Raw genomic sequence first — 12552 nt, forward strand, 5'->3', positions numbered from 1 at the left:
AGCACAATGATGTTTCAGTGTATATTTCAAGTCAATAAAAAATCACGCGATATTTATAAATGAAATGATACTCTTAATATTTTTTACTACAACGTGTTATCAGACTTAATACCTGTACAACATAATTACATAAATGCCTTTTAATAGTTTTAATAATTTGTTAGAGAAAAAGACAACGACACACAAATAAAATGGAGGGTAAATAGCACCACAACCCCTTATGCTTTAACAAAAGTGCACACTACCCCCTGTGGTTTAAAAAGTGCACCGGAACCCCCTATGGTTTCAAAAGTGTAGCACCACAGCCCCCTCCGTTAAAAAAATCGTTACTTTTAACGGAGAGTGCGTTACACGCGCGTTTGGTGCGATTTTTCATGTTTTTAGGCTTAAATTATTATTTAATTGGACAAAAATGCCCTTATAATTGAAATAAAAAATAAAAAATTGAAGGCATTTTAGTCTTTTTATACAATTCAGTTAAATTTGTTGACGGAAAATTAGGAAAGGGGTGCGTGTGCACTTTTGAAAACCATAGGGGGTTCTGGTGCACTTTTTAAACCACAGGGGGGTAATGTGCATTTTTGCTAAACCATAGGGAGTTGTGGTGCTATTTACCCTAAAACGGAGGCCGAAAAGAAAATCTATACTAGGATGAAAAATTAAATTCCTTCACAAAAACAACCGATCTGGACGGTATGACTTTTCAAAAGAGTTCTCATCATTAGGAAAAAAAAAAAAAAAAAAAAGCAATATAAGCTTTTACCTAAAAATTTTACAAGGTGATAAAACGAAGGATTTAATTTTTATTTTCTTTACTTTTAGAAAAGGGCAAGAGGGAAGTTGACTGACCTGCAACATCTTGGCCATCGTAAATACCACGATGGACAGTGCCAAAGGTGCCACGAGCAATCACACTCTTAACGATCAGCTTCGAGGGGTCAATTTCCCATTCTCGTCTTGCCCTTGTCGTGGTCGTGGTCATGGTCGTGATCGCGGTTGCGGTCGCGGTCGCAGTCGCGGTCGTGGTCGTGGTCGTGGTGCTCGTACCATGAATGGTGACCGTGGTTGGTGCGGTGAAGTCCTCATTCTTCTTGTTCTTCTCCATTGTCCATGCTCTATTAAGGTGCCTCTCAAGTTGCTCATCTAAACTCTTCAAATCTATTTGATCAGCCCTCACAAATCCATCACTACTCTTCTCCATTTTCTCTTCACCTTTCTTCTTTTTTGTTTCTTTTTATGGGGGATGTTCGAGTATTTCTTGTCTTGTTTTACATGCAAAGGGAAATAAATGGGGAGAGGAAAGGGGGGGTGGGGGTGTGAATGGTTTTAAGATGTTGGTGTTGGGAGACTGGTATGGTATAATATGTGCATGTAAGATTGCAAGTAGTATTATAATGAGCAACGCCATGTGGGCACATGGAATTGCCTGAAGACAACGTGTGCTTCTGGCCCACTAGTCTTCTCTTCAGTTTTATTGACCTTTCTTTATCTTTTAGTAACAAAGAGAGAAAAAAGAGTAGTATCTGGTGGAGTAGCTATTGACTCAAAACTTATCACATTTTGTGGATAAAAAAATCTCCAGTTAAGGCTTCTTTATGACTTAATTGGTTTATGTACTAAGACGTAATTCTATCAAAAATAAATTCTTCATTGTGTGTATATATATATATATATGATAAGATACATGTTTGAATAAATTAAAGAAATTATTAGGACCGGACAAGAGAGTTTATTATAGAATATGTTTCGCTTATAAAAATCTTGAAAGATGGTCATAACTAATATTTATAAGTGGAAAGCAAACAAAATGTATTAGCAAGTTACCATTGTGCACGCTAGGTTCTCAACATTCAATTTACATGTTCAGCACTACCTAGTTACTGAAGTAATACTGGTATAAAATACCAACTTTATTAATTGACGTTAAAAACGCCATAAATAATATAATAATTTTTTTTTAATAATTAAAATTTTAAATTAAGTAATAATTTAATATAAAAATAGAATTTACATGAGTTTAAATCTCGCCGATCATCTATTAAAAAATATTAAAATAATTAACGTACAAGGTTTAAAATACAATTTCAACTTGCAATATACGACGAGGATTGAGATGGTAATTTAATAATTGGGATTACCAATAGTTAATTAGTTCCTGTTCTGATCCATCAGCTTGTTGTTAGGATTTAGACACATAATGCTTCTGTTCATAAAAAACTGTTAAAGGGTTGAGCCCGTTGACTTCTGTTTATGGAGATAATTTAGATCTATAAGATGAGTCAAGGTTGGACCCAGTCATCACATGCACCAGCTTGCATCATTTTGGCTAACTAAGGAAAGAAACCAATCCAAGCTGGTTAATCAAATCAGTTAGTAATAATACCATCATGTCAATTGCATAAGGTCCGTCTGGCCTCAATTAGTCATGGCCTTGCTTGGCATGCATTATGCTCTATACTGGTCTATCTATTAGGAAGAATAAAAAAATATAAAATTTGAGATATTTTTTTCTTTTTAATAACTAAGAATCTATTTTTTTTCCTTCACTTTATGCAGAACTATATTAAATTTACTCTAAAATTATAAATTTTGTGGTAAAACAGAAAACAACCCTCACTTGAAATCTAAATGGTCTCGAATTTGAGTCATTTAGGGAATAAATGAGAAATCACTATTAATCCCCTTTTAAAAATAAAATAAAATAAAAAAACTCGTGGTACAATAATATGTCCCAATATATGCGCGACTTAGTCAGGAGAGAGACCTAAACTCAGGATCTTTAGTCTATGCGCCAACACCTTTAGCATTTGTGTTGGTGAGTTCTATTAGTGTCTCATATACCCCCTTCAAAGCTTGTGTTTACTGAGAAAATGGGGAAAATAAAAAAATTCTATTCTCCCTCTTCTTCCACCAGAGAAAAGTGAAAAAGAAATATAACAAAAGAGAAAGAATCAACCACATGGATCAATTATTAATGACAAATGACAATAGTGCAATTTTAGATACACTTACAGATTAAGTTAAATGGACATGCCAAAAACAATAACTGTTTAAGCAAATCTAACATGCAACAAAAGATGGCTAGCTATAACTTGATAAGTTGGCATATGAAAATTATTCTATTAAACCCTTTACACGTTTATCAATCTTGTATTCTCAAAAGTTTAATTAGTCATTAGATTTAACATATTAATCAATGATTATCCTCCATTTTTTTCTAAAATTACACTTGCATGTCTTATACCATATATATTGTTGATATAAGAAATAAGAAAAATTGGCCACAATTTGGCACCAGATATCTGAAGGTGTCGAACGATGTGAGAAGCAATACCGCAAGTGACCCATAGATGATATATAACTCACTAAAGCTCCATTTTATTAATTGAATGTAATAATTGATCCCCTTTTTTAATCCATTTTTGTAGACTATATGTCCCAATCACTTCCTTTGATTCACTATAAACTAACTTCTGGTAAAATGTGAATGTAATTTATCTTACACTATATATATATATATAGCGAGACTCGATCTCGTAACTTTTTATATATATATAACGAGTAACATTATCACTAAATCAAAACCCTAATCACCATAGCATATATATTTTGACCATTAAAAGGCCAACCAATTCTCCATAGTACCGTGTACCAAGAAAACTAATTACGCAGTAAATAACTTGACAAAACAAGATTACTATAATTAGGTTGATGTAAATGTAGATGTTTCCTTGCACTTCCTAATTTCTATTTAGTGCATATGAAGTTGTGAAGTCACACGGGTATATATTAAAGAAATAGGTTGAAACATATGTTGCTAATTAAATTCTAATTACAAAGATTTCATTTTCTGCGGTATTCAAGTCAAACTAGGACTCTAGAATTGCCATTTTCTAGATGCGTTTTTGTGTCCATAAACAAACAAATAAAAATCACATATTCTTTTTAGTGCTTTCTGTTTCGTATAGGAAACTTTGGGTTTCTAGTGCAAACGATGATGTGACTAATTACTTGCACCAGAAAAAATAGAAGATGATAGGAAACTTTGGGTTTCTAGTGCAAACGATGATGGGACAAGCTACATATTAGCATATGGTGAAGCTGCTCAAGCAAATAATATTAGCTTTATGAATTATTGCAAACCTAATGTGGAGCAATTGACTTTAAGGACGGATTTAGAATTTAATTTAAATATGCACAATATTTATATTCTTATATAAACTGTTAGATTATGTGGGACAAAAAGTTACAAGTTATGAAATTTTACTATTATATTTTTAGAGACAGTAGCGGAGCCACTAATATGCATGAAGGCACCCCCATCAACTTATAAATTTTTTATTTTTGTTATTTTTAATAAAAAATTATTATATTATACATTTTCATTATACGTATACACTCTTAATTTTGGATTCTTGGCTCTCCCTTGCTTGAAGATAATGAAAGTCATGGTGATGTAGGTGCGGGCTAGAGCACCCACCCTCGAATTCGCCCGTCCTAACTCATTTTATTGCCGTTTTGACAGATCATAACCTGACGATGCGCATGCTTTGAGATTTATATTCAATTCTTGCACATCAAATATTAAATCAAACAAAATATAATTAGCAACTAGAATTAGCAAACTAATTATGACTTGGTCGAAAAGGAAGCAAATAATTCACAATTTTTTCAAAGCGATAAACTTCATAATTAAAAGAGTGGAATTGACTTAAGGCAACAAATCCGTTCGTGCTTCCTTTTTCTTCTTTCTTCTTTTTTTATTAACTATGCATCTAGTTGTCACCACATATGGGATGAAGTGATCAAATAATGACTTATAATAATCAAAAGTTTTAAGTTTAAACTTATTCATTCTTATTACAAATATTGTCTGACTCTTTACTCAATGGCGGATCCGTTCTCATATTTGTATATTTTTAAAGTACTTTTTATGTTGAAAAAATCAATTTAGCTCTCATTAGAAAAAAAATTATATATATAAATGTTAAATTGTGTCTGTCCTTACCTTTATTGACCTAGAGCATGTATTTGGGCACGTTGTTACACACGGGATTTATAACATTGAAATGGATCCAATATATGGACGGATCCAATTGAGGTACAACCTAGCTCCACTAACCCAAAAAAAAAAAATTAAAAAATCTATGTTTTTTCCCAAAAAAAAAAAAAAAAAATGCAAAGCATCTATGCATTTTTAGTTAAAAAAATTAGTCAGCCCCCATTGTAAAAAAAATATTCATTTAAATAAAACATTGTGTGTTATTACTTTCACTAATACAATGTAATTTTACCTAAGTGAATTCATTACCATTAAAAAAAAACTACGTATCCAGTTATTGCTTAGAGGAAAAATATCAGATGTGCATGCTTGATGCATGACTTTTCATCCACAAGAAAGAAAAAGGAGTAAAGCGTGACATAAATTGGAAAAGTGGCATTATTGGTTGATTATTTGTGAAGAATATTACAAGACAGAAGGATACGACTTCAAAATGCATGTGAAGCCTATTTCTTTTGACTTTAATGGATGACAATCACAAGAGTGGATCAGGGGGGGCTCACGGGGCAACTTTCTATCTCATAATTGCTGAATTCAGTGATTGGTTCCCCAAAAACTATGGACTCTCTCTTAACTTGTATATGGGTAGGAAAAGATCATGAAATGGATGACTTAAAACATATATACATAGCATTGAATATTAACTTTCATCCTAAATTGGCAATTCCCCTTGAATGTGACAATGATAAAAGTTGAAAGAAGAGTTACGTGAACTGAGACGGATTTAGGATATTTTTTTAATTGAAATTAAGTGATTTTATGAATTAAAAATTTGTTAAGTATTGGTAACAAACATTGCAGCATATTGGGTCGAAAAGATAGTTAGGTGTAGTCAATTGATTTAGCAATATTCTTAATCAACTTAATTTTATTTATTTTCTATCATGAACTATCCCGAGAAGGGATTGGTTAATTAATTTTATTGATTAATACAAGGTCACAAGCTTTCAAACAAAAAATTGTAAGGACCAATTGATTTTGCGCATTAAACATATTCAAAAATTTTAAACATTTTGTGAGGTTAGTGTGAATGTGAACACCACAACTTCTAAAAGATCCGTAACTAGATGTAATTCTGTGAAAGAAGCACCACTTTGAAGTTGAAAATTGTGGGTGAATTTTGTTTTTTAACCTTTATGAGTTCCATTGTCAAACTTCATATATCTTACCATCCTTAAATAGATAAATATAGGAAATATTGTGATTTTTTTTTATTTTATGACAACAAGAAATTCACTATAAGTAGCACCTCATTATACATAGTTTACAGCTATAAATCCTATATTGTAACGGTATGTCCTTATACTTATTTTTTCTTATTTTTTTATTTTAAAAAAATAAAAATTGTAGAGTAGAAGGCCTCTTATAACAAGTCCAAACCCTTAACTACTCCTCGTCCTCTTCCTTCACTGGCCATCCTTTTGATTGGAGCCCAAATACCCCTTGAGATTTGGGAATGTCCATTATGATATGGCCAATTAAACTCTATAAAAAATGTATATGTCCTTCTTTAATGTGCAAATCCAACTAAAATTATTTTGGACTCAGAAGTCCATTTATGGAGATCTCGAAATGAGTCTTATATTTCATTTTAGAGGGATATAATTTCAAGTTGCCTTCTCAACATCTTTTGATGCAATGCACAAACCTAAGATGGTAGTGTTGGCTGCAAGCAATGTTTACCAATTGAATACATGGAGGGGTGAAGTAAAAAAAAAGAAAAAAAGAATAGAAATAAGAAAAGAGCGGAAAAATATAATAAAAGTGGGGGATGTTGCAGACAAGTTTGAGTATTTTTTTAAAAAGAAAATTATTACCCTTACTTAGTGGAAAAATAGACATTTCCATAATGGAAGGAGGGTTTATGTCTCTTTTTTACTAAAAGTGCAAGGAGCTTGTCAAATACATCTAAAACATCATCTCTCTCTTTTGTTTTATTAACTTATTTATTTTTTCTCATTATAAAACTAACAAAAGTGACTTGACTCATACATTCCCAAAAGTGTGGGATCGCTTTTTTTTAAAAACAAATTTTTTTTTTTTTTTTTTTTTTTTAAAGTAAGAGCGCCTGTGAACACCCTCAAACAAATTTAACTCCGCCATTGATTTTATTAGCAAATTCTTAACTGAAAATACTTGAGAATATTCTTTTTTTATGACAAAGAATTTATTTTAGACAAAATAACATTAAACTCACTCTATAATTATAAATTTTGTGATGTAATAATGTACTCTAATACATAATTTGCATTATTGAAAAGTCATATAATATTATAATGGGATGATATAATTGCTATCTAGTCACTCAATCTAATTTTAAAGCCATTATGTAGGATATTTGGAAAATAGTGGGAAAGATAATCTATTATACTGCGTTTCATCACTGGCTTTCTTTTACGTAATTGCTCACTCATTTCTGTCATAAGCACATGACAGAACAAAAAATAAAAAAAAAATAAAAAAATAAAAAAAAATTATGTGATAAGCTCAAATCAATGGTCTTCATCTATGCCCTCTAAGGGAGGGGACAAAGTTGACATTATGTAAGAACAGAGTAATGTCTTATTCTTATCAATCTCGCAAAGCACCGTCCAACCGCGCGTGATAAGGAAATTCAGCAAGGGAAATTTCAATGGTGGCGATCGATGAATATGGACATGGAAAATGACTTTAATTGAATATTATATCAGAGGTCAACTATTAAAATAGTTATAAGTTGGAGTCTTATCGTTATCTATTTAAAAATATTAAAACTATTTATGTGTAAGGTTCAAAAGCGAATCTCGCCTATATGTGTGAGATATTTTAAAGATAATAAATAAATGTAGTAATTCTCTTCGACCAGATATGAAACTTAGATTCCCTTCAATAAATAAATCAAAGTATAAATACCAAAAGATCATGAGTTAATGAATCCCGCTTGCACGTGATAACTTAATAGACCATGAAGAAAATGACAAATATGGCACTTAGATTCTCTTCGATACGTTCACAACAACATTTTGTCTCTAATGTAATATATACAAAAGAGTAAATGAGTTAACACATTTCTGTATTTTGTCAAAAATACATAATACTCCTTTGTATTTTAAAAGGTAACTGATTATTCCCCTGTATTTTATAAAAGTAGTTGAATACCTCTTGTGTTTTAAAAGGTAATTGATTATCCCATGTGTTTTATAAAAGTAGTTGATTACCCTCCTGTGCTTTTTAACACCCCCCCTGCTTCTGTTAGAAAATACAGGAGGACAATCAACTACTTTTATAAAACACGGGAATGTAATTAGCTACTTTTATAAAATATAAGAGGTGTAATCAGCTATGTTTTAAAACACAGAGAGAGATATTTAGCTACTTTCATATAATACAGAGGGATAATCAGTTACATTTTAAAATACATGAGAATATTATATATTTTTAGCAAAATATGGGAGTATTAAATCATTTACTCTATACAAAAAGTTTTCTCTGTAATATCTAGTACACTTCGAACTGGCTAGTACTTCTTCTCCAACTCTTTTGCCTTTTATTAACTACTAGGTATACCAATAACCGGTCTTAGGTGAGATCCAACGCTCTTGCAGATTGGGATTTTGGTAGGCAACTAGGAAATCAACTCCTGCAATCTCTCGCAAATCCTGAAGTATCCACACCAACCCTAGAAACTTTGACCTGCATAAAGCATATGGTGAAATAATTTTCTCAATCAATTAAATAGCTGTGTGTATCTTCAATATTTGATCCAAAAAGCACATATCTATTTTGAATTTTAATTAAAAGCATTGCTATATATTACCCTGATGTTCCGCATCCCTCTTCGTAGAGTAAACATTCTTGCTTAAATGCCTATCGTAAAAAGAAGGGTTACGGTGAAACATCATTCAGGTGACATAACGCATTACCGTTTTGCAATTACCTGAGCATGTAATGTATGGAAAACCTTAGCACCAATTGTGGAAACACTAGCATTCACTACTTCAGCCCCTTCTTCTGTTAGAATGCTGATGACTTCATACAACATGAATTTCTTTTTCATCCCAGTTACAAGGACTATTTCCAATCTTGAACCCAAGTCTCTTAATTCGAATAGAGGATAAGTTATGCTAGACATTGGTGAATTTTCAGTACTACCAATAGCTCCAATGTTGCTCAATGCTTCTTGCTTTCTCCTTTGCAATTCCTCCACTCTTTCTTTCAACTGCGTAATATAAGTACCAGCTTGAGCAAGTTGATCAGGTAGTGATAACAGGTCCTGAAAATATAAGGTATTAAAGATTTATTATCACGTCATAACAAGATATACAGAAATCTATTACAAAAAATATGAGTAATGCGTAATGTCACTCTTTCACCCCTTCAAACCTTGTTTGTCCGCTAAGAATTCATGAATCGAATATCAATCTTCATATATGTGGTAAAAGTTCCATTATGAGTTGAAGGGATAATATATAATAATGCTTGAAAAATAAATGTCAACAACACAACTCTGATATGAACATAGAAAAGGGAAGAAAGAAAAATCATGTTATGATATATTCTGAACTCAAACGAATAATCGATCCCATATTATATATGTCAGCCAATAAAATTGAGAGCAACAGGCTTATTCAATTGAATGCAGGAATTTGGTAGAATATTTTCACTATCAAACTCATATACAATGCATCTATCGTAAATTGCACAAATTTGAATCTTTTTCTTAAAAAAACCAAAAACAAAAATCCATTTTTTTTGGAGATGTAATTTAACGCCAATTATTACTATTCCAGAAACTTCATTATGAAAATCTGATTAATTTTTTATTTCTTCCTTTACGTGGCAAGTAAGTTTTAGATATCACTAACTCCAAAAGCTCATAGAATATACAACTACATAGGCTGAACTAGTTGAATATAAGGATACTATATCTTAAAATAGATATAAAAGTATTATTAAGATATTTTGTTACCAAGAAGAGAAAAGAAAATAACATGACTATATTGACTATACACTTCAAATGAGTGACATTTTCGAAGGACATACTTCAAAACTGTTAGGTCTCGGCATTCAATATTAAAGAGGCAAATGATTGAAATAATTCCAACAAAAATGACCGTCGGACTAATAATGTGAGGCCCATCCCCTCTCACAACCACACCGCTATGGCGGCTATTTGGAAGAGTAACGCCATTTTCTATGACAAAATTAAGTTACCTTTGAATCAGATGCCTAGTATGTGGGTGGCAATGGCGTAAACATGTATACTAACGTATCAGGACAACTATGGCTCTGTTTGATCTAACTGTGAAATTTTAGAATTTTCAACTGTAGAGCTTTGGTTAGAAGTGCTGTTAAACAAAAGCCGTTGACTGTTTCACCTATGTTAGAGAATATTGAGCTTTAAAAAAATTTAAGGGTAATATTGTACTTTAAAAAATATGAAGGGGTATATTTGAGAAAGAAAAAGAAAATAACTTCCTGCATTATATAAAAACAGTTTTGCAAAAGCCTATTTTGAAAAACTCAAATTTGGAGTTTTTTATTTTTCAGTTTTTTTCAACTTCAACTTTTACTTAAAAGCACTTTTAGAAATGGGTCAAACATGTGAGATCAGCTTATAAATTCACATAAAATACTTTTGAATGTTAAAAAGTTAGGTCAAACAGAGTCTGTCTACATACATCCACATTCATATTAGCCTTAGTACATGCACGAAAAGGCAATGCATCTTCATGCATTTTTCCATCACTGAAAAGTGTCTAGATGCACTGCATTCACAAGGGTTTTGCACCACGTTAATTTTCTGTTTTCCATTTGCAAATAGAGACTTTCAATCAAAACCCAAATTTGTTGAGTACATGTTTTGAACAGGAGTGCATCTTCTATATAGAAGCTACTTCCGAAGTTTACCACAGAGAACAATCAAATACAGAAGATGTATGGAGAATAATTTTGGAAGCTTTGAAGAGTTCAAACGAACAAAACCCTAAAATGATAGTATCGTTAAGACATTACTTCATGAGCAGATCTACTTAGAGATGAATGGATAGCCTCAACTCATCCCGAATTTTCATTGAAAATATGTATATTTTTAAGATTGTTTTAGTCTAAAAAATAAATTTAGCTCCATGACAAAAAATTATTCATATATGAATATTAAGTGTCCCACCAATTTCACTTTTGGATCCGCCCCGGCATTACGTGTGGCATGGTTAAGTATATATAGTAACTTTACAAGACCCCTATATCATAGTTCTATTGTCCTAATTATATGAAGGATTAACTTATGCGAAAGATATAAGAACTGATGCTGTAATTTTGAATCCTCCATTACTTGGAATTCAATACGTACATATATATAAAATGAATACCACCCAATCCATCTATGAGCGTTTAATCTTTTCCTTGGATGTGAGCTCTTCGAACTGAAATTCAATCATGTTGGACATGGAATTAACTGCTTTTCTTTCTTACGCAAGAAGGGTCTGCATTAGATTAGTTAGCTCAAAGGTTAAGAGAATGGAAGATGTAATGTTTGGTAGGATGGTACTTCTGCAAGATGTTTCTGTTAAGTGACCATTTGAGCTATGTACATGACAAATGGGTGGCAATGGCGAAACTGGAACCAAAAACTTTTTAGGTAATTACAACGCTTGAATATTATTTTATGCAATCACTTAATTTAAAAGTTTAAGTTATTAGATAATGTATATATACTTAATTAGTTTCACATTTTCGACATGTCCCCTAACGTCCAAGTAATGTTATTTGGCATTTATGCACATGACAACCGTACTATAGTAACGAAAGTTATATCTCCAACCAACCATTTATTGTCTAACAAAAGCAAGTTTGGAATCAATATGCCCTCACCTGCTTAATATCTTCTAAAACACTTACTAATCATATTGTGTATCCTTGAAAATGTGTAGAAAGAATGCAGATTCTTAATGGTTCAGTATCAGAATTAGGGCGTACCTTGGATGGTTTAAAGTGCTGGCGAGGAATGAGAGAAGTAAGCCTCAAGCAAAGAGTTTTCATATGAATTCTTCGGTTCCTTTGTTCCTTTCCACTGTTTTTCGGTCCAACTTTTCTGAAGATTTCATACTATTCTTCATTCTTGATCTAGGTATATTTTGATGGTCTCCCTAAAAAACAAGCTCACAGTAAAGCAACACAAAGAATAAGAGACATGACAATATAATGCAGTAGGGTATATATATATATACATCACTTCAACTGTATTTTTGTAGACTTGACCAAAACAAAATGACCGTGGACACTTGTGGCTCAGAATTAATTTGTCCCAATACAAGTTGAAATAGATTGGAATCATCTGTTGTCAAATCAAAAATGTTGGTGGCTTGGCTATCGCAAAGTGTGAACTTACTTATGAAATAATATTTTTGGACAGCCATCCTCCAAATATATATATATATATATATATTATGAGCTAATCTCATGCAATTTTTTTGAATTTCTGGAGTTTAGGAAATTAACTTAAAAATACG

General features: G+C 31.9%; 1 protein-coding gene across 1 annotated transcript; it reads right to left on the reverse strand.

Moving 5' to 3' along the window:
- Positions 1-8674: 8674 nt before the first annotated feature.
- On the reverse strand, positions 8675-12159 carry LOC128071316 (uncharacterized). Its single transcript, XM_052664200.1, is given in 4 exon segments — positions 8675-8734; positions 8979-9314; positions 12020-12100; positions 12103-12159. Coding segments are annotated over 4 exon segments (534 nt in total).
- Between the last annotated feature and the right edge of the window lie 393 nt (positions 12160-12552).

Source organism: Budorcas taxicolor, unplaced genomic scaffold (genome assembly GCF_023091745.1).
Source record: "Budorcas taxicolor isolate Tak-1 unplaced genomic scaffold, Takin1.1 scaffold3409, whole genome shotgun sequence".
NCBI classification, from domain to species: Eukaryota; Metazoa; Chordata; class Mammalia; order Artiodactyla; family Bovidae; genus Budorcas; species Budorcas taxicolor.